This window comes from Equus przewalskii, chromosome 10 (assembly GCF_037783145.1).
Source record: "Equus przewalskii isolate Varuska chromosome 10, EquPr2, whole genome shotgun sequence".
In the NCBI taxonomy this organism is placed as follows: domain Eukaryota; kingdom Metazoa; phylum Chordata; class Mammalia; order Perissodactyla; family Equidae; genus Equus; species Equus przewalskii.
In genome coordinates, this window is record NC_091840.1 from 59622172 (window position 1) to 59649892 (window position 27721).

At 52.4% G+C, this 27721-nt stretch overlaps 1 protein-coding gene across 2 annotated transcripts; it reads right to left on the minus strand.

Moving 5' to 3' along the window:
• Positions 1 to 26686, minus strand: ALKBH5 (alkB homolog 5, RNA demethylase). Of its 2 annotated transcripts, XM_070561186.1 has the most exons (4): positions 23099 to 26686; positions 14528 to 14608; positions 5251 to 5406; positions 1 to 4369 (listed from the first exon to the last, which is right to left on the minus strand). In XM_070561186.1, exons 1-4 carry the CDS (start codon positions 23866 to 23868, stop codon positions 4192 to 4194), a joined length of 1185 nt encoding a protein of 394 aa, XP_070417287.1. In that variant the 5' UTR covers positions 23869 to 26686; the 3' UTR covers positions 1 to 4191. The 2 variants fall into 2 exon arrangements, with proteins under 2 accessions (XP_070417287.1, XP_070417288.1); XM_070561187.1 differs by lacking the exon at positions 5251 to 5406.
• Between the last annotated feature and the right edge of the window lie 1035 nt (positions 26687 to 27721).

A 27721-nucleotide genomic window follows, 5' to 3' on the forward strand; every position in this document is an offset into this window, starting at 1 on the left:
TTAATTTAAATAGCATATTTTATTTAACCCAGAATGTCCAAAATATTGTCATTTCAACAAGTAATCAATATAAACTAATGATATATTTTACAATCTTTTTTCATATTAACTCTTCAAATTCTGCTGTGTATTTTATACTTAAAGCATATCTCAATTCAAACTAGCCACATTTCAAGTGCTCAGCAGCCAAATTGTCCAGCAACTGCCATATTGGACAGCACAGGTCTAGATTTAAGAAATCGATGGAGAAGATACTAATGATGCAGATTAAATTTAAAAGTAGTGCTGAGGCTGAGAAATTTCAATCCAATTAACATAATTTGTTCAACGATAAGAAATCAGTAGGTCCTATGTCAGATTTAATGACGATAAATTTATTGGGAGAAGAGCAGCATAGTAGGCTACACAGGGACTCCCAAATACAGCAGGTCCTAATCCCTGGAACTTGAAAAAATTTTGTACATTTTTACATTTTTTTACCTTGCAGATATGATTAAAGATCTTTAGACGGGAGATTATCTTTGATTCTCCAGGGCCCTAAATCCAACAAGCGTCCTAAGGAGTGAGGCGGGAGACACAGACAAGGGGAGGCCACTTGACCACAGAGGCAGAGACGGGAGTTACGTGGCCACAAGTCAAGGAATGTCAACAGCCACCAGAAGCTGTCAGAGGCGAGGACTAGAGCCTCCGGAAGGAATGTGGCCCTGCGCACACTGTGACTTCGGCCCAGTGATAGTGATTCTGGACTGCTGACCTCCAGAACTGTGAGAAAATAAATCTCTATGGTTTGAAGCCACCAAGTTTGTGGTCATTTGTTACAGCAGCCTAGGAAACTAACGCAAGCAGACGGGATGCAACTCCATTAGCCATGCTGTGGTTGAATTACAACCACAGTAGGCTACAGATATGAGAACTCAGCAAAAAAAATCAACAAAGCATTCCGTGAGAAACAAGTGGCTATACAGAATTTATAATAAAGAATATTGAATATTTTATTATTTGCAATTTATGTGCTACACATCTTTTATATCAGTACAATTTATAATAACCTTTCATGTATGTGTGTATGTGACATATACCAGGTCTGTCTTGCATCCTCAGCAGCCAGTACAGAGCTTGGCACACAGTAGGGCATTCAAATATTGAATGAATGAACATGACTTGGGGCCTTAGTTTCCCTCACCACACAACAGAGTTGGAGGAATGGGATGGGTTCCCCAGGTGGGCAGGGCTGGTGCAAATGATGTTAGAGCACCTACTGTGGGCAAGACTGGGCTGGGGTCAGAAACTGATGGTACTCAGCACCTGGCCCAAATAGTTGGTGCCCCAGGAGATGACTGGGAACAGTCAGATTCAGGGAGTCAGGTATGGGACCCCCACATTCTCTTAAGGCCTCCACAGGCTTGGGGACTGCTCAGAGGATTATCACAGTCCCAGAGATGGGTGCCACAGAACCACTGTAAAGGTGCAGAGACTGAAGCCAGTGACACAGCAGGACCTGCTGGGGCTGGAGCTCCTTGCTCTAACTTCTCCTGTCCCTCACTCCTGCAGGGTGAAGGGCCTCTTTTGCCCAGGGGCCTAGGAAAAGCCTAGGTCTGGCTTTGTCACAGCTACAGAAGAGAGTTCCTCCCAGCTCTCCACAAGAGACCCCATCCTACACTCCCAGTGTCAGGGGCCCAGGCATAGGGTGGGGGGTGCCCACCTATGCCATGTACAGTCTGGATGATCTTTGGCAAATCACTTTCCTCTCAGTTCCAATGTGTCCTCTCTGGGGCATCCAGGACCAGTCTGCCCAGCCCAGTGGCTACCCCTGCAGGCTCAACTGGCCACAGACCACATGGAGGCTCTGGCCCCCATCTTCATATCCTGTCACCAATTTGCAGGACTGAGCCCTGACTGGTCACTTGCTCTCTCTGGACTCTTTCTTCTCGTCTGTTAAACGGGCAGTTAAGTGGCTTGCCAGGTTTCCACAGTAAGAATTTGGCCAAGCACACTTGTTCTGGTCACTGGAAGCAAATGAAGGAGATTCTCAACCAAAGCCCTTGACCAGAAGCTGGGAGCCAGGTCGAGGATCTAGAGGAACTAAAACCCTCTGGGTCCCGATCGTCTCCACCCCAAAACGTCTGCTTCACATCTATATCCGTATCCCACACCTCTACTGCACACATCTTAAAAAGCAGGGACCAGAAGAGTTTGCTCACTATTGGGGCCACAGTGAAGGCTTGGCCAGCTTACAGTAGGAACTCAAGAATTTGTTTAATAAGAAAAACCATTTGCCTATCTTCTACAAAGGCCCTCCCCTACCTTTGCTCATGCTGTCCTTCCACTGGCATGCAGCCTCTCTGATCACTCCCAGAAGAGGGGCTTCCACAACTCAGCAGGGTGTGATCCTGGCCCCTGTGGGCCCATGGCGCCCTGGGCACCCAGAGACTCAGTTTATGAAATCCTTGGAACGGAAGAGACGGCAGTAAGCAAGTCCACCTTTAGCCTTCAACCCTGGATCAGCGACTCCTCTGGGGCTCTGGTGGGCAATGAGCTCTGCTTCCTGCCCCCTGCCCCGTTCAGAGTTTAAGGAGAAAATAAAGGGATGAAGGAAGCACAAAAGGCGAGCCCTCTCTTACAACAGCATCAGACAACTGTTTCAAAATATATTAGATTTGGTTTTTATTGTAGAGCACACATATCAGGGCAAAGTGCTGCACACACAACTACAAATCATTTTTGGGAAAAAAGCTGTAAAAAAAATAAAACTGCAACTGCTTTAGTTATGCAGTCCCGACGTGAGGAGTCCACGCTGGCAAAGGAGTTCTGGCCCCTGAGAGGGGCTCCTTGATGGTGACTGCCCCAGACTTCTGCAGCCTCAGGCCTGGGCCTCTGTAAGACAAGGCCCTCTGGGGTGGTGGCAGCCTGGTGACTGGGAGGGTCTCTACTCTCAGCAGGCTGGGGTCTTGGCCCTGGCTGGCAAGGAGACATTTCTGACAAATCTAGATCAGCAAAACCTTGCAGCCTTTGAGAATCTGAGTAAACAGAAACTGCCAAAGACTTTACCTTTTTTTTCCTTTTATTACTATTTTTTAAAAGCCCCTTCCTCAGCTCCCACGCCCCTGAGGCTGAGGAGGCACCAACCCAGTCTGCAGGCCTGAGCTCTGGCCTTGGATGCATGCTGCAGGCGTACAGAGGGGGCAGGCGCCTTCCTATGGGGATGACACGGGGAGAAGGCCTAAGCTGGCCAATGTAGGAGAAAGGAAAGGGAAAGGAAAAAGCCAGGAGACCAAAGGAAAAAATAAAACCTCAAAACAAAAGAAAACAAAAACTCTACCATACACCACAACAATTTTCCATACCCCAAATGCTAGACTTGGAAGGACACCAGTCCCTCTAGCTAGAAACAATTCCTACAAGTGCCCCAACATGGCAAGTCTAACTGTTGCATACAATCACACGCATATGCTTGAAAGGAGCAACACAGTAAAGAGGCGTGCTCTTGGCAAGAGAGGTCAGGACCACTGCAGCCAGGCCCTCAGCAGCCCTGGGACTGACCCATGGGCAGAGCAGACCAGTGCGGGGGTGGGGGGGTGGGGGGGCGCTCAGCCAATAGCTCTGGGGTACAGGGGCTGGCATTATTTAAGCCCCTGCCCAGCCACCCTGAACGACCGCTGCAGGAGGAGGAGGGTGTTTGCATGAGCTGCCGGGGCCTGGAGAAGTGAGAGGTGGGAGGAGAGCAGGCCCCCATGGAGCTGGCAAGCCCCAGAAGACTTCAAGCCAGCACAGACATCGCTGGGGGAGTGGGGACAGGAGACTGAACTTCATTTACAACACTAAGAAGATTTACATTTAAAGTAAAACAAGAATTTTCTTAACCAAGACATTTTGTTGCTTTTAAATAAACCCAGCCTGACAGAGCCCCACTTGAGGACAGCTGCCCCCCACACCTCTACTGGCCACTCCAGCATGAGCTTCTGTCCCCTATAGATGCCAACAGCCTTTTTCGGTGCAGGAGAAAAAGCAAGAACACAATAACCAGGTCCCGACAAACTCTGTTCTTCAGCCTTAACAGGCAACAAACCAAGGGAAAAATATAAAGATAAAAAAACAAACAAAAAAGAAACAGAAACAAAAACCCTCGAAACGAAACAAAAGGAGGGGCAGCTACATGAGGGTTAACCAGAGTTCCCTGGAGGTGCGGCCGCCTCAGTGCCTCCGCATCTTCACCTTTCGGGCGGGGCCGCCTGCCGCCTCTGAGCAGTCCTCCCCGGACTCATAGGACTTGCGCCAGTAGTTCTCAGAGCTGAAGCTACCCCTCCGACGGTGTGTGGGCAGCAGCACTGAGCGCCGGTTCTCTTCCTTGTCCATCTCCAGGATCCGAGGCCTGCAAGGAAAGGGGTGGGGAATTACCTGAGAGGCTGGCCAAGGGGCCTGGCCTCCCACCTCTGTGCCAGGGTCTGACCCTCACCTGGCTTACTCAGCTCGATGGTTCTCCACAAGGAGAGATGTTAGCAGACGCACTGGCATGGTACTCTTTGCCCACTAGCGGCACTCCTAGTCTTTGAGACACTTCCCAATTACCCTGAGGGGTCTGCTTGGCTCTGGAGCCCAGGGCCCCATACTGCCAAGGCTGCCACACAGAAAGAGGCCTGCCCTCTCACAGCCTCAAGATCCCGCTGTCTACCTCTATTTCTCAACCATGCCCTCTACTCCCACTTTCTCTCTCTGCCCACCCCACCTCTGCTCACCAACCCTACTAGAGCGTGAAACCACCAAGCTCTTCCGGCCTCAGGGTTTCAGCCCATATAGTACCTCCTGTCTAGAATGCCCTTGCCGCACATCTTCCTCATCCTTCTGGTCTCAGCTTAAACAAATACTTCCTCAGAAACCTTCCCAACCCTTCTGAAATGGGTCCCTGGTCCGATATCTTCCAAGTCTCAAGCTTATCTCCTAACATTTAAGTATAACCCACAAGAGTGTGTCTGGGTGGACTGAACAAGGGAAGTCATGGACAGAACACAAAGCATTCCCACTTGTCAGAGTCTCAGCCCAACTCCTTCTCTCTGTGGGAGACAGGCAGTCAGTCAGAGGTTAGGTGAGAATGCCACCAATGTCACCAACCCAGGGGAACCAGACGTAAGGCTTTCGAAAGGTGGGCAATGTCAGGTTCCTAACCACCTACCCCAGGCTTCCCCACCCATCTCCCCTGCAGCCAGGCCATGAGGCTACTTTGCTGCCCTTTGTTGAGGGTCCTAAGCTGAGTACCTGTGGGCAGCATCAGGGTCTGCTTTGCGGTGGGACCGCTTGGGTTTCAGAGCGGGGTCCCTGTTGTTTCCTGATAGGCGATCTGAAGCATAGCTGGGTGGTAACACGGAACTGCTCAGGGACTTTGTTTCCAACCGGGGCGCATCTAATCTTGTCCTGCAAAGGGAACACACATGGGGTCGCCAGTGAGCTTCTGGTGAAGGTGTGGGCCCCATCAGATCAATTCTCTCTCTGGCCAGGCTGAATGGGGATGCTAGCAGTCTCTGCTCTGTGCCTCAGCCTCCTCATGGTTCAACTAGATATTGGTCTAGCTGACTTCCAAAGACCCTCTGTCTTAAGTTCAGGCTTAGGAGCAAGGAATAGGAATACTTCTATTCGGAGACTTCCTTATGAAACTTCCAATGATAGAGATCTGTTGCTCCCGGGGGAAGATCCCAGGGCTCTCTCCCAGCTGGACGAGGCAGCCCCACCACACCCGACTCAGGTTCTCCAGGGGCATTTACTCCACCTACCAGAGGACTGAGGGCCCCAACATACTCCAACAGATACCTCCATCTTTGCCTGAAATATCAAGACAGGAAGGCTCCCCTGGTCCAGTCTTGTGGAAGGGCTGAGGGGAACAGAGTAAGAGATTCCCTACTCTCACACAGGGAGACTGAGGCTGTGCAGAGCCAAGAGAGCCCAGGACCAATTCCACATTCACACACTTGGCTCTGGTCCCACCACAGCTACCTGGCAGCTTCTGCTCGTTCCAGGATACTAACCGAGCCAGGGCCAGAGGGCTTTTGAAGGCAAAGTCCTCACCTAGCACTGGGAGTGAGTTTCAAGGAACAGAGCACCTAGTAAAGGGAAAACATGCAAGTACAGAGGGGGATGGAGAAGCTGGGCAGGGAGGTAGCCTAGACAGTGATCGGAGTCCTTTCTGAAGCCAGGTCAGGAGGAAGCTGGCCTGGGAAAGTTCAAAGAAGCCCTGAGGCTTCTTGTATACAGAGTACACAGAAGGCTGGCAAATCAGGCCAGTGGCAGCAAGGGGCAGGAGTGAGGCCTGGGGTGGGGAGCAATGGGGGCACAACCGGAGAAGTGCTGAAGGCATCTTTCTCATGGGCTGCTGTGTACAAAGTACTAACTCGGTTCTGAGGAATAAGGTGCTGTAGTCAGGGCAGGACTCAAAGGACATCCTCATGAGAACGATGAGGGGAAGAGAGCAGGAGGGAAATCCGAGAGCTGCCTTGGCCTAGGCTGCTTGGCATTCTTGGTAACAACTGCATCCAGTCCTCACAGATCCCCCCCACCCCTACAGGCTGGCCTGCTGTAAATACATGGGGAAAACTGGGTCAGAAAGGCGGTAAGTCACGTGTCCTGCAAGTCATGGGAGAAAGGCTGAAGCCCAGGTGAGACTCTAAGCCAGACAGGCAGGAGCCACAGAGGTCTTTATCCTGAGGCTAACAGAGGGTGCCTTCTGGTTGGAAACCAATGTTTTGATGCCCTCAGGCTCAAACTGGTGGGCAGGCAGGAAGGGTAGCCGGTCCCTGCCCCTTTGCTTTGGCCTCAAAGACAAGGAGGTCAGAGGGGCCCAGCTGTACAGTCTGGCCCACCAGTCTGAGCCTCCACTGTGGGCACTCCAAGTTCAGGGAAGCAGGCCCTAGCAGCAAAGGAGAAGATCCAGCCCTGATGCTGCCACTCAGAATCCAACCTAGTCACCATCCCTCTCGGGGCCTCAGTTTCCCCACCTAAGTAAAGGAGGGAGAAATGTGGACTGGCTCTAAAGCCTCTTTCAGTTCTGAGGGTCTAGAAATTGAAGACAAGTCACCTCCTTCAAGGCTAGGATTCTTTAGAGGGGCACCAGGAAGAAGTGGTGCTGGGCAACAGCCAACATGAGGGTGGGAATTAGAATCACCTGAGCCCCAAGGACCTCATCTTTACCTGGACAGGCCTCCTAGCCCTGCGCTGAAAGGTCCAGGTGGCAGAAATCACACCAAATGAGACAAAAGCCATTAAGCTTGACACAGAGACTCCAAGGGTCTGAAGCCTCATGGAGGAAAGCCCCCTCTGCAACCACAGAGCTAAGTCCAACACGTTCCCCTCTGGCACTGTGGAGCTAAGTCTGACACTAATACGCCACAGGGGCCAGGGATCACACACTCAGGACAGGAAAGCCCGTTTACCGAAGAAGCTTCAATTAAGCCCTGGAGGGCAAGGCCTACCACCCTGGAATTGTTTCCTCAGGTGACTGACAGATGGCAAGAAACAATGGAGCCACCAAGAGGAGAGCCTGGCTTACCCACCTCCAAGACTAGAAAACAGGAACATATTGTGCCACACAGGCAAAGCTGGCACATGCCTAGCCCTGGTGTGTCCCCACAGCTCGAGGACAGTGGTAGTGGCCCCTCACCATGGGTCTAGGACTGCTCAAGAGGCTGGGGAGACAGGTGAGACAAGTTGAGACTAGACAGACAGGCCAGGGACACGGACTGGCTGTTTCTCTCTAGCCGCCTAAAGGAAGAGAAGGGTGCTGTTCTCTGCCATGGCAGCTTTGCTGTCATCAGGGGGCAGCCCGCAGAAGGGGGATGATCAGAGGTGGCCCTACCAGATACTCAGCCTCCTATACCCACTTTGCAGACAGTATGAGCTCTGGGGCCCAAAGGGCTCCTGACATATCCCCTGGAGCTGTTACAAGAACATCTCGGAAGTGCCGGAGAAGTTCCTGCTCTCCCTCCACTTCCCAAAAGCCACTAAGCTGCAGGAGGCCAGACTAAAGCCAGATGCCCAGCCCAGAGCTCACCAGCAGCTTAACTTCAGAGCAAGCCCCTCTTAAAAGGCAGCCAACTCCCATGGAGCAGGCCAGGCCCCTCAGGGTTCAGCGGACAGGGCCACAAATTTGGAGTAAGGAAGCCCAGTTCCAGCAATAAGGTCTGAGCCTGGGCCTCCTCAGGTACAACAGGAACCAAGACCTGTGTTACAGATTTGAGTCAACATCCAGGGTCACAGCAAGGCACCGCAGGCATAGGGTGAGGGTTAATCAGGCAGACCACTATACCCAGAAAGGTCACTCAGGGTGTCAGGACAGCCCCCAGGACAAAGCGGGGACTGGGCCTAGGTACAGGGGAAGCCAGAACAAAGGGAGAACGACCAAATGTTATAAACTATTATGATCTCAACAAAATTACTTGGGGAAAAAAAGGGAGTTGACCCTGTCCCAGATGCTCCCCTCCTATTCCTTCATCATTCATAGAATCCTCGATTGAAGTTGTGAGTAAGATTATTCCCACTGCGGGGGTAGGAAGAAATGCTACTTCAGAGACCAATCACTGGCCTAAGTCACACAGCTACGACTCCATAACGGCCTCTGAAGCCCAGGTGGGCTCTCTTCACTGCAGCAGAGAGCTGTCAGGCAGACCACCGGACCACCGTTTCTGGGAGACGGTGCACTTCAGGTCCTGCTGGCAACCACTCCCTCAACTTCTGGCTCCACCCTCACCAAGTCCCCTTGTGCTACAAAGCCTGGCTTTCCCGAAGGAGCCAGGAGGCAGGGAGTAGTGCAGGGGGCATGCTGAGCACCCCCTTGTCTACTGAGTGACTTAGGCTCCAGCACTTCTGAGTATCAGACTCCCACAAAGCCCAGAGCTGTGCTGCTGTCTCTCCTGCAATAGTACCTACCCCCTCCTGGCACCGCCCCCCATCAACCTCCCTCCAACATCACCCTCTCCAACTCCTGCCCTGCTCTCCCACAAGGCAGTTCTGAGACAGATGTAGAAGACTGCCATAGTCAGAAGAGCCTATAAGGCACATGATGGGTATCACACAAAGAGAGGGCACCCCAAGCACATGGTCCTGGGCTTCCAGCAGACTTCCACCCATACATACCCTGCAAGATACTCAGGTCCCAAGGGGAGCCTCTCCAAGACACCAAGCTTACCTTCCCTCCACCTGGGTCACTGAACGCCACCTCTGGGTCCCCCTTTCCTCCCACTCTGTGTACCTCTGCTCACACTGTACCTCAACTGGGCACAGCCTTCCTCATCTCCCACCCCTGACCCCTCAAGCTCAGAGGGGAGGTATGGTGAGGAGGGAGCTAGGAGAAGCACACACAGCATTCTTGAGTTTAACCATCCCCAGCACTACAACTGCCCCAATTTACAGGTGAGAACATACAGGTAACTGACTGGTATTCAGTGAGGAGGAGGCAGAGCCAGGCCAGAAGCCCAAGCCAGTCACATCCCCTGGTGATCTCATTGCCCCCTTATTCCTTGGGCAGATTGTGGACATATTAGGCTGGTCAGGCTGCCAAATGAGCAGAGTGTATGCATGCTGACACACACATTCACTAGACCAGGGAAGAAAGGTGGGCTAACCTAACCCTTGGCACAGGAGACAAGAATCACGGAGACAGAAGCAATGGCAAGGGTCTCGGTGGGGGCAATGTCTTAGGCCTGGTCAGGGAAACCAAGAGCCAGCCACTCCTCTGCACTCCCCTGAGGGACGAAGCCCAGAGCACACCCTCCATTCTCACCCTCCACTCATCCACACATACAGCCTACATTTGGGCTGCTCTGCTTTCAGGGAGGGCCTTCCTCTGACCTCTGGGACCCTTAAGCCTCAATGACCAAATAAGCCATTTAGCTCAACCTCCTACAAACAATCTTTCCCATGCAAATCCCTCACCAGCCTACTGCTCACATGCCTCAATGGCTCCAGTGCCCTCCCGATTTCTCTGGCACAACACAAAGTCTTCTCTGACTAGCTTACATTGTATCAAGCGCTCCACTCCATCTCTACTCTGTATTCCAGAATGGACTTCCTCAGAGTCCCCAGACTCTGAGTCTCTGTAAAGAGCATCTCTTCTGCCTGTCCTGGCTTTGCCCCTGAGCCGTTCCTATGCATGCCTGAGGCCCACACATCCCTGACCACCTTCAGGTGGCAGTTCTCTGGAAAGCCTTCCTTGCCCGGTCCCTGGTAAGGTGCTAAACGTCTGCCTTCTCCCCAAGGACAAAGGGAATAAGAGACTAGTATACTAACCATTCCTGGCGCTAGCACAGAGCCTAGCACACACTAGCCTTGGTTAACATTTGGCAAATGAATCTCTAGCTGCTTTTCCTAGCTTCAGCCCACTCTTAGCTGAGCACGACTTGACCAAGAAGAGGGCTATTTACACTGCCTTGAGCCACTTTACTTGGTGAACGGGAGAGGCTAACATGCTGGAATAAAGTCTTGTAGGCAGAACGAGTACAGCCCTGAGGCCCTCCTGAAGACCAAGGGTTTGGGCGTCCTGGCCACCAACTGGAAGGCCTGAGGGCCCACAAGCCATCCCCTAATGAGCAGGTGTTGATCCAAGGCCTCCTCCCCCAACACCCCTCACTATAGAGGTCCTCTATACTTCCCACCTTCCAGCCTTTGAGCTTACCATTTCTACCTGGCCAGCATCTCTAGCTCAGGAGCCAGATCTACTAAGCCCGTCTTTACCTTAAACTCTGCTCCCGGCTTACACAAGCTGGATGTACTGTTACTTTTGCGGGGCCCCAAGGGACACACCCTGCACTTTTAAGACAGAGCTCACTCTGCTTGTGCTGTACTGGCATGCAAAGTGCCAGCCTATTAAATACCAAGCACCAAGGGAGCGCTAAGTCTCCTGCACACCTGCCTCGGGTGCTTTGTGTATGGTAGATGCTTGATACTTCCAAGTCAGGAATCCTTGCTCAAAGATCACTCCAAACTAGCTAGATGACCTGAGGCAGCTCATTTCCTACCTGAGCCTCTTTCCAAACAGAGTTCACACTCTCTACTCCGAGGGTTAACGTGTAGGCAGCACTCTACCCAGTGTCTGGCATCTAGTAGGTGGCTACTTGGCATGGGGCAGCACACAAGGTCCTTCAGAAGGTTGCACATTAGGGAACTCTAGAAAAAAACAGAACATCCCTCACCCTCGCATTGGCCCCAATGAATTGCTACGCCCCAATAATTGGTTAGCCTCTTTGTTCTCTAACCAGCAATTTCAAAATTTAACCACACCTTCAAAAAAGTTAGGGTCCACTTTCCCTGCCAGGGGTGCCAATGATTGACAAAGACGCATGTTGGGCAGCTTGCCCTGGGTGGGCTGAGAAACAGTGACATTCAGGGAAGTTGGCAGATGCCGAGGAGCTGACCAACCTGCAGCCGCTGCCTCACTGCACTCTCTGTAGAGTAGCCCCCCTGCCTCTTAAAACACTCACCAATCAGCTCTCTACCTGCACAGCAGAGGCAAGAAAGCTCTTCCATCCGTGAGCTTGTTTCTTAAACTCACGGAATCCACCCCAATGACACACTGGGGCAGGAGCAGGGCTTGGGGTGCTCCACTGTGCAAACCACCAATGGATAACAAGACCCAGCACCAGGAGACCCAGGTTCAAGGCCTCACTCAGCCATTTACTGTTTAACTGAAACAGATAATAACACTAAGCTGCAGCCTGAGGATTCCACTCCTGTGGAAGCTCTCAGAAGGTCACTTCCAGCCTCCTAGTCCTCCCTGTGAGAAATGCTAGCACCACGTGTGTGAAGACTCAGCACCACCCACATTCAAAGGAGCCAAATTTTGTTGAACCAGAAAGTACTTGGCAGCCGCCCACCCATTTCCCACCCTGAGACCTTTAGAAAGACCATCCCAATTCTGACTGATCAGAGCTGGTCAGAGAGCTCAGCAGCACGTGCAATCCTTATCTGAATTTAAAAGAAGGCAGGACTGGCTCTACGCCCTCTGCCAATGAGGAGCAGGACCAGACTCAATGGCCAAATTCCACCCATCTGGACTCGGCTTCACCAGAAGACACCAAGTCAGCCAGGTACGCACCAACTCCATATCCCCGAGATCTAGGCAGCACCTGGGCCAGGATGCTTATCTTTTCATCCTGTCATCAGCTTGTTCTTTTCCAACACATGCCTCAACACAAGCTACCTACTCTGGAGCTGCTCCTCATCAGCCTGAATTGTCCTCCTCTGTTGCCTCCAAAGCCAGGGGCCCCGTTGGCCAAAGAGCTTCCCGAGGGAGCTTGTTAACCATGTAGACTCCTAGCTCCACCAAAGAGCATCTGATTCAGCCAGCCTGGGCAGCCAAGTATGGGAGCCACCATTCAAGGGGAAGGAAACAGCTGGAAGAGTGACCTGACACTCTGGCTATGGCCACCTCCATTTGCACCTCCAGTGAAGATTTCCCTGGGATAAGCTACCATGAGAGGCTTGGAGGGAACACCTGGGAAGTTGTAGCTCTGGTTCTATATTACCGTGAGAATTCCTCTCCAGGTTCCTAGCTTAGGTGGGCCACCTGTCCCTGGCTGCAGCTGGAGATGCCAGCTATAGCCTGAGAAGAAATGACTGGGGAAAAGAGGCCAGAGGGGAGCTACATTCTTGGCTCCATCACTTCCAGGTTCCGGGTTTTTGGCTGTGCTGGAACCAGTGGAAAAGAAAGTGGAAAGGCAGATAAAAACCTTTCTTCTGATGAATTCTTGGCATATTCTTAGGCCAGAGGAGAGAAGCTTGCAACTGCCAAGATGATCCCTGTCTGAAGCTCCCAAATGTGTCCAGTGCTCTGCCTGCACCATGAGATTACCCACACGTCTGCATCACCTCCATTCTACAGATGATAAAATAGACACTCAAAGTTGTGACTTGACAAAGTGGCAGAGCCATGCCAGAGACTTCACCACCACATTATTCGAGTTCTGGACCCAAATGGCCAAGACGCCAAAGTTACTGACTGAAATTTAAAAGATGGCAAGCCAGAAGGTAAAGATGTACTTTAAAAAAGAGAGGGCTCTCAATGGCCAAAGTTGGAACAAGTTGAGCATAAAATACATACCAAGTAAATGACTGAATACAGAAATGAGCAAATGGGAGAGAAGAAACAACCTCCTGAGCCGAAGAATTCCAAATAAGCTGTGCGGCTACTCCCTCCTCGAGGGGCTGGCGCTAACTCCCCACTCCTCAAGCGTGAGCTGCCCACAGCAAATTCCCTCCTAAGAGGACGGGAGGAAAACAGGGGCTTTACAGTGCAGAAACCTGATGAACACGACCTCAGCCCTGCGTTCAAGGTCAACGTCAACAGGGACGAGTCCTGGGCTCTAGATAGGACATGAGGAGAAACGTGCTTTACCTCTGTGGTCTTCCTCCCCCAAACCTCTAACTCCATGAGAAAACCTAATAACCGTGAGAAAAACCTCAGATAAACCCCAATCGAGAAATGTTCTGCAAAACACCAGACTAGTCAATGTTATCACGAATAAGGCTAGTCAGAGAACATGTCACAGCCAAGAGGAGACCACTGAATGTAATGTGGGATCCTGGAACAAAAACGGTACATTAGGCAAAAACTAAGGAAACCTGAAGAAAATAGGGACTTCAGTTTATAATCACAGATCACTATTGGTCCATTAATTGTAATAAATGTACCACACTAGTGTAAGGCATTAGTAAGGGAAATGGGGTGTTGGATACATGGGAACTCTCTGTCCTATCATCACAATTTTCTGAAAATCCAAAACTATACTGAGAAATAAAGTTTAATTAAAAAAAAAGATGGCAAGCTACAGGACACCCTGCTCCAGCCTGGGTCTAGGGACTGGTCCTGCTCTACTCACTGACATCTATCTATACAACTCTGGACATCTATCTATACAACCCTGGGCAATCACCTAGCCTCTTGAAACTCCATTGTAAGGCAGGCTTGTCTTGACCCAGTGTCTGCATGGCTCAGTCCACTCACCCCATGGGCAGACAAAAAGCAGCACTGCTAAGGCCGGGTTTGGTGATGTCGGTCAGTATACCCCTGACTCTCTGGCCAGAGAGGAGGGACAGCCACAAGCCATGTGTCTGCAGAACACTGCAGCCTAACCTCCCATCTTCATTTCCTCTTCTTATTCCCTCATCCTTCCAGAAGTGAAAATCCAGGGATTTTTAAAGCAGGCCACTAAGGCACAGTCTAAAAATAATCAGCAAGAGAACATGTGACAAATCAGAACCTAGGAGGTGGGGAAAAGAAGAGGGGCATCTGGAACTGTTCCCCAAATCTTATCTCAAGACTGTGACCATAAACACCGGGAGCATGTGCATTTGCTCAGCCCTAAACTTCCTAAACAGCCATAGAGCTTAATTTTTTGATGAAGGAAAGAAAAAACAACTTTATCCTCACAGAATTCAAATCAAAAAGTAGGAGACCTCTCTCCCAGGCTTCACGCTACTATGCTACTGCTACAGAGAACCCCGACCTCCATCTCCAGACAGGCCTGCAGGTGCTAGACACCAGGGCACTTACTTCCTGAGGATGATGACCGCTCTGCGCTCCTTGATGTCCTGAGGCCGTATGCAGTGAGTGATTTCATCAGCAGCATATCCACTGAAAATAAACACAGGGCAAGTGAGCATGGAGAGTGAACAGACAACCAAAGCTCCTGAGGGGTAAGGGAAAAGAAATATGGTTCAGGTCTGAAGGCTGCCCTCTGCCCCATTATTCGAGATGTTCAAGGATCTACATGGAAGGGAAATAACATGTTAAGCTCCAGAACACTTCTGCCCAGAAGCCCCTCAAGGAAAAACCTGGGATGAGGCAAAAGAGGGCCTTTAAGGCAGAAACTGAAGCAGGAATCTCCCTGCTCAGGCCAGGAGCCCTTCTTTTAAAGGGCCCTCAAGAGGGTACACTGTTAGCGGCCTTGGAGAGAAGACAAGAAGCCCATCTCCTCCTCCTTCTTCCCTCCCTTCCCCCAACCCTTTGGCACGCAGAGGAAGCCAAGGCAGACGCTGACAGCACTGAGTCACCAGAGAGAACTAAGACTGCAATGTTCAAAAAGAGAATTTGCCTACTTGAAAAAAAAAGCTTTCAAAAACCACCATTTGGGGGGATCCAAAATCTTGAAGACAGCTGTGTTTGGAATATTTTAAGAATTTCCATCACACTCAAACATCTATTTATTTTCATCAAGTTACATAATTTTTAAAACTGCTCACAGACCTATGAGCGCGGGTAGATGACTGTCCTCTTCACAGCTAATGTCTTCCCGACTGGAAATTCTGGAAGAAAACTCAGCTTCCCTCACATGCCCTCACTGGGAGCATGGCATCGAAGAGGCACCCCATCCCAAGTTCCTCCACTGAGCTGAGGCAGTTTGACACAGCCAGAGACACAGCCACGGCCTAGTGGGAGGTGAGTGCCTTCTCCTTCTGTTCCGGATCCCCTTGACTGACCCTGGACCACAAATCTCCCTCTACATGGCTGCTAATCACCAACTTTCTCAGGGGCAGCTGGAAAGACACAAGCTTAACTGTCAGAAACACTCCAGGCCCAAGAAGGACTCCTCAAAACAGCCAGGCTCCCTCAACTCTGGGCAAGAACTGGATGCAAGAATGAATAAAAAATAAAAAGCCCAAGAGGGAAACACCTCTGATTTGGAAACCTGATTTGAGGCCACGCTGAGGACAGAGAAAAGAACCTTTATTTTAGGGATTTCCCCTCAGAGCTGCTCCTAGACTAGAGTTTTTCAGTTTTCTCTGTGAACACCAGTCCCACGAGAAACTGCGGACAAATGTCCACAGTCAAATCAATCTGCAAAATATTGAAGACTTTAAAAAAGGATTATAGGGGCCAGCCCTGTGGCCGAGTGGTTGAGTTCGCGCACTCTGCTTCGGCGGTTTTGCCAGTTCGAACCCTGGGCACGGACGTGGCACCACTCGTCAAGCCATGCTGTGGCAGCGTTCTACATGCCACAACTAGAAGGATCCACAACTAAAAATACACAACTATGTACTGGGAGACTTTGGGAGAAAAAGGAAAAATAAAATCTTAAAAAAGGATTATATGTTAAAGGATCTGACAATTACTATGCAAAAGAATCTGCTGACTTTATTTAACTGAGCACTGACCAAAGAACCTTCTTTCAAATAACCCCTATTAATATCTGTAGGCCCACAGTAAGAAACTCCACCTAGAGTTTGAGGAGTTGAAGAGACCTGGGTTCGAACCCGAGCTTTATTAACTACTAACTTTGCGATCCTGGCTAAGTCATTTGCTGGGCTTAAACCTCAGTTTCTTCATCTGTAACACAGACAACAGCAGGTTCTTGGGTGTTCATTTTGCTATGCTTTATAACTCAGGTATTCTTTTCTGGCCACTAATGAATTAAGATTCTAAAAGGGAGACACTGCCCCCTCCCTTCCAGACAGGATTACAGAGTTATGTGACTACGTGGTTGGCACCCCTGGAAAGGGGCAGTGGGAGGCCTACCCGTAGGGCTGTTGTGAGACTCAAGCTAGGTAACACAATGTGCCTGGAACCCCACTCCCATTTACAAAGCACTTGCCACAAGCCAGAGGGCCCAGGACCATCCTGGGGCAAATGAGAACCTTGGGTCCAGCACTGTCAAGGCAATGTGATCCAGGGTGCCCCCTGCAGGGATCTGCCAGCAGAGAAGGGACTCCTGGGCCCCTTTCTCAGGGCTAGGTGCTCTAGGTCTCTTCCCATCTCTTGTCCCATTCCACACTGGGGTGAGCACAGGTCTGGGCGGCAAGGCAGTCCCATATCAACACAGAACTTCCCCAAAGAGCTAAGTCCAATTCCCTGAAGGCACTCCAAGGCACATTTCTAAGGCCTGAATCTGCAGTACTGGCTACAGGTAACCTTCCCTACTATTAACAAGTATTATCAATCTGTTTGACATGGCAACAGGCACTACTAAGGGTGCTGACTTCCTATCTCCAAAAAGGAACCACTTCTCTTAATGCAATTCTGGAGCAAATCCAGACGGTGGTCAAATCTTAAATGCCCCCCAAAGGGCTCTAGAATAAAGAACAAGCCACGCCAGGTTGCGGCCTCAGAAGAGCTAGCACAGAGGCAGACCTGCACAGGTCCACAGAAATGACTGTGGCCCTAACTCCACCTGAAGAGCTCATTAACACTGGTCTTCCAGATCCTCCTGGAAGGTGTGACACAGCCTACTGACAACCTCCTCAGAGTATCGGGCTCCTCTGGGAGCAGGAGGCTCAAAGTCCCAACCAAGGAAAGCTCTTCTGGCCAAACTTGAGCAGAAAGTGTCTACCAGAGACCACGGAGGATTATTTACTGCTAAGAAACCTACTTGCTACAAGAAACTGAAAGTCCAGTCTACCAGCTTGAAACTTAATACGCCCTGGGTCCAGCCCTACCCTTGGCATGAAGAAAAGTTCCAGTGCCTCCCACTCTTTTGTTTTCACAAGGAAGGGAGAGGAGGAAATACCTCATGCTGGTCAGCCGGCCCGCTCCCTGCCTGGGCTGAGCCCCCTTGAGACCCCCGACTCTACGCAGCAGTGACTAGTATGCTGCAGTCATCAAGACCAACAGACCCAGCTCTGTCGTCCACCAGCTCTATGCCTGAGAGGGACTCCCGAGAGTTTCTCTCCTCCCCTGGGAAGCTTTCCTCAACTCCCGGCACCGCCCACCCATGCCTCTGGACTACCACATCTGGCCTTGAGGAAAGTGTGTCTTCCCTACAAGACAAAGCTCCACCAAGGCCTAACTCATCTCTGCACACAGCGGACACTAAATGAAACGTGTGCTGAGCTCAACTGTTCTACTGCTTTGAAGTCTCTGTTTCTACATCTGCAAGACAGAGACTGCACCAAGTCCCTCCTCAGAGGATAAGGTACAGGCTAAATGAGGAACTGGGAAAACTCTCTATGAGGGACTGAGCAGGACTGGACCTCTCTCCCCTAGAGGACAGTCTTGGAGACTGAGTTGTTAAGGCACATTTCTAAGATGGCCACCATTCCCCATCTACTCCGTGCCTTGCCCAGGACAGTACAGAACCAGAAATGGAGAGACTGGCCAACATATCGGCCTCGTGGCAGCCTCCCTCTGGCTGGGGCTACCTGCTCTGGGCAGCCCCCACAAGCCTGCCTCACTACTGAGAAGCCCACAGCACTGAGCAGCTGAGGCTTTGGGGGGCAGCAGGCAAGCCACCTGGGCACAGGGGTAGAACTGTGAGCTCAGACTCAAGCTAGAACCAGACCCGAAACTCCAAGACAGATTGTCTAATTTTATGAGAAGCCCTGGGGCTTTCTGAATCCAGAGGGAAGAGAGTCAACCTGCTCCAAGTCCCAATTCTATACAGATCAAGGTATAAAGAATAGCTGAGGGGCCGGCCCTGTGGCCGAGTGGTTAAGTTCGCACACTCCGCTTCAGCGGCCCAGGGTTTGACCGGTTCGGATGCTGGGCACGGACATGGCACCACTCATCAAGCCATGCTGAGGTGGCATCCCACATGCCACAACTAGAAGGATCCATAACTAAAATATACAACTATGTACTGGGGGGCTTTGGGAAGAAAAAGGAAAAATAAAATCTTAAAAAAAAAAAGAGTAGCTGAGCGTGGAAGGCAACTCATTTCCAGAAACGTTTTACCTAAACTTCAAGCATTCAGTAGTGTGAAAGAGATCCAATCTTCTCTAACAACTCTATGGCATCAAGAGCCCCATTCTGCAGAGGAAAACTAAGGCCCGGAGAGGTTAAATAACTTGCCCAAGGTCAAACAGCTAAGTGCTGACAGTGGAACTCCAATCAAACTCTTAGGTTCAGTGTCTATGCTACACTGGTTTTTGTTTTTTGGTGGGAAAGTAGGTATTGAGGCGTAGGAAGAAAAGCCCACCTGTGTTTCCTGGTGACAAGGTCCAATCTGTCCTCGGGATCTTGCTGGCCTCAACAAAGGACACATGCATACTCACCACCCCCATGGAAGAAGTCCGCAAAGATGAACCCATGGCCCCAGGAAGATAGCACCATATCTTAGTGACGGCTGCACACCAACTGCCCAGCCAAAAATGGCCAGCTCACCCTGAAATTTTTATGGCCTATTTATTTTCTGCTTGCTCTGAGCTTCATGATTAAGCTCATGGCTCGCCTGCTAGCTTCCTTTCCTTTGTTGCCCTCTGCCTTCTTGTCAGGCCTGGCAGAACCGAGGCTAGCCAACCCCGGGCCCAGAGCTCCTCCTGAGAATGCACAGCCCTGACTTCTTCCTGAGGTTCCTCCCCCTCCCCTGGAATCAGAAGATTCTACACAAGAGACGTGGCCTAGGACCTATCTGCCCTACTTTCCCAACTATTTTAAGCCAAAAGCTAAATTTTGCTTTCAACCAGCTGAACAAGATCAGCCCTTAGCCCAGAACTGACAGGGGTGCCCACTCCACCCAATATCAACTGTTAACTGCAAGTCACAGGCTAAGCTCACCTCTGCGTGTCCCATGGCTGGGTAATACATCATTTCCAGACAGGTGGCTAAAGCCTGGGTCTCTGGGCACGTAGCCACCACAACCTCAGACCATGCAGCAGTGATTAAAAGTCGCAGCAAGTAAGCAATTAGCCTTGAGGTAATTATTCTAATTAATCCAACTGAAATCTGTTTTAATCTGCCCATTCATCCTACAGGGAACAGGAGAAGGAATGTGGGATGAAGTGACATGAAGAGGCAGTAAAAGATATTTATTTCCCTAGAGAACATCATTAAGAGGAAACTCACCCAGGCCTAACACAGGAAGGTAACAAGAAAACAACTGCCAACTGGGTTTGGACAAAGTTTGAAGCACTTCCAGAAGGGTCTGTGAGGGCTTGCTCCAAATGCCCACGTTTGGACACTGCTGAGTCAATGTTTGCCACACACTAACAACTATTAAATATAAAACTGAATTCCTGCCATGTGGCCTTGGACGGCTATAGTCACCACCGCTACCAACAACTGAAGTCTGAGTCAGATGAGAACTACTAGATCCCCTCCCCATCTGCAGAGAACCACTCTTTTCATCAGCCCTACTTTCCAGTTTGCAACTGTACAGCTCATCACCTCCGGCCGGGGATACACACCAGGAATTAAAAGCAAGCAAGGCCTCTCACCAGCTTGGGGATGAGCCCAAGCAGGATTTTAAGAGAGGCAATACTATCAGACAGATTTTCACCCACCTGCACACCAAGTATGCTGAGAGTGCTAAGGGAGCAGGTGCTAGAAGATTTAAATTAGCAGGGGTATCCAGACTGCTAGGGCAGTGGCTGTCAACTAGGGACGATTTTGCTCCCCAAGGAATACTTGGCAATGTCTGGAGACATTCTGGCTTGTCACAGAAGGTGCTACCAGCATCTAGTGGACAGAGGCCAAGAATGCTGCTAAACATTCTACAAAGCACAGGACAGCCCCCTCACAACAATTAGCCAGCCCCAAAGGTCAAGAGCTTCACCAAGGCATGCCTCACCGGAACCTCGACTTCAGGTCCAGCGTGGATCTGAGGACTAATACTGAACTCCATCTGCCTCAAGTCAGCATCTACCTGCCCCCACCCCGACACCCCCTACTGCCACGAAAGCTGCTGTGTGCTCCCACCCCACCCCCTTCTTTGCTTGGCTAACTCCTAGTTACCCTTCAAGTTCCAGCTTACTTCCTCTCAAAAACTTCCAACACTCCAGAGCCCGTTAAGATGTCCCCCCTCAATGTACTCCTGCAGTTGCCTTCCTGGGCTGTGAACTCTAGGAAGGGAAAACCCATGTTTTAGGCTCCACCAAATCCCTAGCCCCATCAGCAGTGAGAGACCACAGGATGATTAAATAGTTGTGTACGAAAGCAAGCACCCATTTAAGGGCCTACCCTGTGCCAGGCCCTATCCTATGTCAGACACCAAATCACATTTAATTCTAATAAGCTTTAGAAGCTGGCATAGGGACCGGCCCAGTGGCGCAGCCGTTAAGTTTGCACGTTCCGCTTCTCAGTGGCCCGGGGTTCACTGGTTCGGATCCCGGGTGCGGACACGGCACCGCTTGGCAAACCGTGCTGTGGTAGGCGTCCCACATAGAAAGCAGAGGAAGATGGGCATGCATGTGAGCTCAGGGCCAGTCTTCCTCAGCAAAAAGAGGAGGATTGGCAGTAGTTAGCTCAGGGCTGATGTTCCTCAAAAAAAAAAAAGCTGGCATAGCCCCCACTTTATAGATGGGAAAGCAGCTCAAAGAACACCCACAAGATCCCAAATCAAATGAGAGGAGAGCTGGATTCAAAGCCTGGGGCAGCACTTTTCAGGACATGGCTGAGCCACCCACACTAACTCCACGGCCAAGTCAGAACCAGGAGGGGTTGGGAGGGACTGGGACAGCTTTAGGGTTTTACTATTCTAAGGAAAGGATGAAGAGAATTTTCCTGATGATGCAATCCCGTTGCTGATCACTAACAGACCTGCATTTTAAGAACTTGGAACTTGTGCTCTTCAATACAGGGGTGTGCATGCATACAGGGGGAGGGAGAGCCTCAAAGTGGCAAAGTGCCTCTTGTGATCTCCATCACACACCCAACCAGTGCTAGACCTCCTGAAGACAACCCTGAGGGCCTGTGACCATGTGGAAAACCAGTATCCCATTAAGAGACCAAATGGCCCTTGTGTGAGATCCTTTTAGCACCAAGCGCCCTTCAGTGAAGTCAGACACCAAGCTGTCTCACACAGCAAGCCACTCGGGAGGATATGCTCTGGAAATCCCATCTTAAAGGGCTCTGCTAAGACATCAATCTGAGAGCACCATGTGCAGACCTGAGAAGCTCAGAAGCCTAAACGACAAAGGGCCACCTGACAGATAAGTGGTCCTCTAAGTTTGAGACACATAAGGAAGCCAAAGTACTGCTTCTGCTACTAGTGACTTCCCAAACTTTCCCATCAGGAGACCCTGGATATTCCAAGGCTCTACCGTCATCCCCAGATACAGAAGCAGCCTCAGCTACTCAACTCAAATGAGACAGATGACCTGCTCATGGTATTAAGAGGGCTCCAGGGACCCCACTTTTGCCCAAGACCGTGGCCTACAGCACTGACTGCACTTGAGAGATTAAGCTGCTCACAACAAAACCTCCGAGTGTCCTGATCCTGTACAAGAATTCGGTGGTCAACCAAGCCGCTCTGAACAGCTGCAGTCTGGATCTCCTAAGAGGTTGTGGGGATTACTGAAGTACATTGCTAGATATACTTATTTCAGGGCTGGAAGGAGGCGGTTTCCAAATAAATCTTCTGCTTCATATAAACAGCAAAGGTGTTCCAGCAGGCACTCTTCTTTGGGGGCCAGGGCACTGAGCTAATTCTCAGCAGGATCTGGGACCCAAAATAGGCCAAGAACCTAAGTTCTGCTGCTGACATAACCACGGGCCAAATTCCAGGTAAAGAGATGAGTTTTATTTTGTTTCATTTGGTCCTGATAACAGGTAACATGTTCCTACAAAGGACCAAAAGGGATCCTTTGCAGCCAACAAGAGCTAAATTTTAAGAGTGTGCTGCCCTCTATTCCTGGCCCAATCACTGACATGTTCAATTCCAGGGAAGTCACTCTTCCTCTTAGGAACGGAGAACTGTGTATCAATTAAGTACACTCAGGAGCCTTCCTCGGTGAGTATTTTCTCTCTTAATGAATCCATCAACATTTTCTCTGTTAAGGAAACCAAGAATGGCAGAGTTGGAAAGACTCAAATACTAAATTCTACTCATTTCTTTTTAAACACAGATTTAGAAATGGAGGCACAAAAGGGAAAAGCGACTTGCTAAAATCACAAAGAGAAAGAGACTCCTAAAATCTTAGCTTTCTGAAAAGATGCGTTTAGATAATTCACAGTCAAGTCCCTGATCATGCCTTTGGGATACAGAATTCTAGATCGGTGCCGACCCCTCCCCGCTTTCTTACTAGTACACGTTTTAAACGCAGACTCCCTCCCCCTCCCCGCCCCTCCTACAAACAGGAGAATGGGGATGAACTGTAAAGAGCGCGGACTCCTATTGGCTGCTGCCTCCAGAACCAGGGTGGGCAGCCTAAGGCAGCAGGATGCAGGGCGGCCCCCTCCTCCCAGGTGGGTTACCTGAGCACAGTCACGCTCCCCCTGCGCACCGGCAGGGAAAGCACAGGTTCTGACACCCGGATAGGCTTGAACTGGAACTTGCAGCCGAAGCAGAGCGCGGAGTCGCTGAAGAAGGACACAGACACGATGGGGCGCTCGAAGATGTGGATGGGGTCCACGTGAGACACAATGCAGCCGCCGGGCTGGTAGTCGTTGATGACGGCGCTGTTGACGAAGCCCTCGGGGATGACGCGGTGCTCCACCAGCTTCTGGATCACCAGCTGGTGCACCCACTCGGGGATCTCGTCCACGTCGCCCGGCGGGTAGAGGCGCTCCTGGCCGGGCCCGCGCTTCTGCAGCTGGGCGCCGTACGTGTAACCCTCGCCGAAGAAGTACTTGTTGCGCAGCGGGGCCCGGTCCACCGTGTGCTCGTTGTACAGGCCCTTCTCGGCGCGGGACACCACCTCGTCGATGCGGGCCTCGATCTTGGCGCACTCATCCTGGCTGAAGAGGCGCATCTGGCGAATGCCGCTCTTCACCTTGCGCGCCTCCTCCTCCTTCTGCAGCTGCTGCTCCTCGTAGTCGCTGCGCTCGGGGTCCGAGTCCTCCTGGTACTTGCGCTTGGCCCCGGACACCGGGTACGGTTCGGCGGCGGCGGCAGCGGCGGCGGCGGCGGCCACGGCGGCGGCGGCGGCGGCCGCTGCCTCCCGACTGCCCGCCTTGTAGTTGTCCCGGGACGTCATGGACTTGAGCTTCTCACGCAGGTCCGTGTAACCGCTGGCGGCCGCCATGGCCCCCGCGACGCTGCTCTAGGGTCCTCCGGGGCGGGCGGGCATGGCTCTCAGGGGACGCCCCGGGGCCCCGGAGGGAGGGAGGTCCTCAGTGCCAGGCCCCCATGCGCGGCCGGAGGACCTGGCGAGGGGCGTCAAGGGGCGGGCGTGGGGTCGGCACTCAGGGGCGGCAGGTCATGCAGCGGTGGTGGCAACGGGGCTCCCTCCTCCTCCACCTTCTCCACGTCCCGAGGGGCAGGGGCGCCGGCAGCGCCTCATGCCTCGGAGGGCTGCCGCGAAGGCTCGGCCTGTCTCCGGGCCAGACCCTCGGACGCCCGGCCCGGCCCGCACTTTAAAGCGCTTCTCACGACGTCACGGGCCGCCCGCCCGACGTCCGCCAGCTCCGCTCCTCAGCGGGCTCTTCAGCGCGCACGCGCAGTGCGGCCAGCCACCGCGGCTCCGCGCGCAGCGAGCATGCGCGCGCGTGCGGGCCGGGTCAGCAGAGGTGCCGGCGCAAGCGCAGACGGGGACCGCTCATCGTCCGCCGCCCCTCCCCCACCCACTGAAGGGCTTCGAGGGAGCACCCTCAAATAGCAATCTGCCTCCACGCCGCGCCACCTCCGCGACCGAAGGGCTCCCTCCACCGGGATGCGCTCACGCTGTCAACGCTGTCGCCATGCTGCGTCACGGCATCGTTCGAATACCTGCAAACGCCTCAGCCCCAGCGCGCAATCACCAAGGAACCGCCACAACCTAGGCTGCCCCGTTACCGCCCCTTCGGCGCTTCCTCGTCTTTCATTGGGCCACCGGCGACGCGCCAGGCGGGCCCAGGTGGGATATTCCTGAAGTTGGTTGGTAATCATGCCTGTCAATCAGGCGGTCGCCTAGGTTACTGCGTCCGTCACTTAATTAGCTTGAGGGAGGGTGGTGAGGACCCCTGAAGGGTGAACGGGTGGCTAAGTAAGTGCCTGAGTGGAGACCCCACAGGAGGAACGCCCTCAGGCGCTTGAGGAAACTTCTGAAACCGGCGGAAGCTTCTCAAACTGCCGGACCGAGAGCACTGGGTCACAGCTCCCAACCCAGACGACAACGGCTGCAGAAGCTGGACGCATTGTCGGGGCACCTCCCTGCCCCCCCTTCCCCCGCGGCCGCCGCTGCCGCCGCCGGGAGCGGACGTTCCGCGAGTCACGTCCTGGTGGCAGCGGGCGCGTGCGCACCCGCGGGCGCGCGCCGGGGCTGGTGTAGCGCTTCCCTGGGGGTGGATGTCGGTGTCGGGGCGCGTCTTCCTGAGCGGCAGAAGGCTCCAGGGGACGAGCAGGCGCACGGATAAGGCAAAAGTGTGGATGATGACTGCAGGCAACTCAGAAGTTCTGGGGCCGGGCTCGGCGGCGCGGGGCGCGGCGGCGGGGCCACAGGCGGGCGCTTCTGATCGAAGAGCTCCCGGGGCTCCCCAGGATAAAGTTCACCTGCTTTGCTTGGCGTTCAAGACCCTTCTGGCTTTGCCTCATCTCCCCTCCGCGGACACTGAGCCCCAGCGTCGTCCTGGCACCGCCAGGTCTGCAAACAACCTGTCACACCTCCTGGACTTTGCCCAAGCTGGGCCTTCCACCTGGAATGCAGTTCCTTTCCACCCATCTCCTGCATTTTGATTTTTGGAGGCTCAGCTCGCGTCTTTCTAGCAGCCTGCCCAGATTTTCCCTGAAATGAAATGCATCTTAGCCCACACGATCTGGCCTCTGGGTCTGCCTTCAGCTTCGCCTCCCTGACCATTCTGCTCCCTGCCCTCACGCCAGCTTGCCAGAGCATAAGTACAGACTGGAATCTGACACACAGGGGTTTGAATCTTGACCTCATGACAGGCTGTGTGGCCCTGGGCATGTGACTTCTCTTCTCTGGACTTCAGTCTTCTGGTCTGTAAAATGGGAGTAAGGTCAAGACCCACCTCAGATGGTTGTGAGGATGAAATACAGTCCTGTATGTTAAGCAGACGGGATTGCTGACCTTGAGACTGGGGCTCAGTGTTCCGCGTCTGTCAGCTGAGGATCCTACCATCTCTGTTGGGAGGTGGGGGTTGTTGTGTAGTGACCGGGCCACCCTCCCTCCCAAGAAGCAGCAGCAGCAGCAGGCACATGGGAAAAAGTGAGGCAGGCATGCAGCCTATAGTAAATTTGGCCCCTGCCCCTTCGCCACAGCCTGGTGGGGTATGGGTGGTGGCGGGGATGGGAAGGCAGCTGCAGGCAGTGAGAAGGTGGCCAGCGGGCAAGGCTGGGGCCAGGCGGTCCGAGCCTACCATGTGAACACCTGGGCAGGGCCCTTTGCCTGCATAATGGGTGGTTCAGCTCTGACGGCTCAGGCCCTTCGGAAGCCCAGCGCTCACCTCTGAACTGCCCTCCAACAGGGTGGCATCAGACTCTGCTCTCACACCTGCTTGACAGGGCGCTCACTACTTCAGTAATCAGAAAGTACTCCCGCAGACTCCCCATGGAGCCTGGCTCCACTCACCAAGGCAAAAGTTGGAATTCTCTCTGCTCTAGCTCCCGACGGCCCCTGCCATCCCACACATTCCATCAGAAGCTTCCATGGGCTCCTCCCTGACTGTGCTAGGGGCTAGGGCCCTCCCCTCTCTGAGCCTTGGAGAGACAGCATGGACTCTGGAGTCAGCCTGCCTGCATTTGAATCTTCGCTAGGCCACTTACTGGTTACTTGCTTCACCTCTCTGGGCCTCAGTTTCCCCATATATGAAATGGTGGTCTTAGTACCCATCTCATTGGGGTATTTTGAGGCTTGAGTGGCTAGCACATGTACAGTGCCTGGTGCATAGTAAAACTTGGTAAGAATTAGCTTTAAAAACAAAGTTTCCTGACTCCAAACATCCATTCGTACTCCATGCTAGACATTATAATGACCACTTAGAAAGCACTTGCCCTAAAGCTTCTGTCAATCTTCCAGTTTACAAAGAAGGAAGCAAAAGCTCAGAAAGGGCAAGCAACTTGCAGAAGGCCACACAGCTAATCAACAAACAGATGTGGAATTTGAACACAGGCCTCTCTGGCTCCACAGCCTGGGTCCTCAACTACCAAGCCAAGATTCTCTTAAGAGGCTTGTGGGTCCTGAGCAAGAGGAGGAATCCCTGGGCAGGGGGAGACCAGAGGGGTATGTGGACACTGGAACCTGGCCAAGTCCAGGCCCCATCCCACATGGGGGCAGCAATGAGATCCTTCTGATTACTTTTCAGCACCCAGATATGATGGTCCATCCTGCCACACCCCTCTGAGATCCCAGGGCTTCAGCAGTTGACTGTCTCAAGCCCCGGTGCCACCTAGATATTTGCACGGTTCTCTCCCCGTGCTGGGCTAGGAACCCTGGGGTTTGGTCCCCTCTACTCTGGATCTCCCCACGTCGACCTGCAGTTCCTGTCTTTCTGGGTCCTGGCCCAGGTAGCGGGGCCTAGTGTGGTACCCCTAGAGTGCCTGGGGGCCATAGCAGGGTCTGACTCTCCTCCCACCCCTGACTCTTGCCGCTCTGCTTCATGAGTGTTGTTACCCCCTCTTAGGAGGGCTTGGCTCTCTGATGACACCCCAGAGTCACCAGAACAGTTGTTAAAACCTTGTGTCTTAAGGCCCAGGTCCTGAAATCCAAAAGCCCTGGTGTTCTGGTCATCCAGTGTTGTGCAACGAACCATCCCAAACTGAGACCTCAGTCACTTATCTGCTCACAGATCGGCCAGGGTTCGCCTGGGGCTCCTCTCAGGCCCCAGCGCATCAGCTGGGGCAGCTCACCCTGGAGGACCCCCTTCCAAGCGGCCTCGCTCAGACAGCCCTCTTGTGCTCTGAAACCCAAAAAGCGCTCACCTCTCACCTGGGCAGAGCTACTG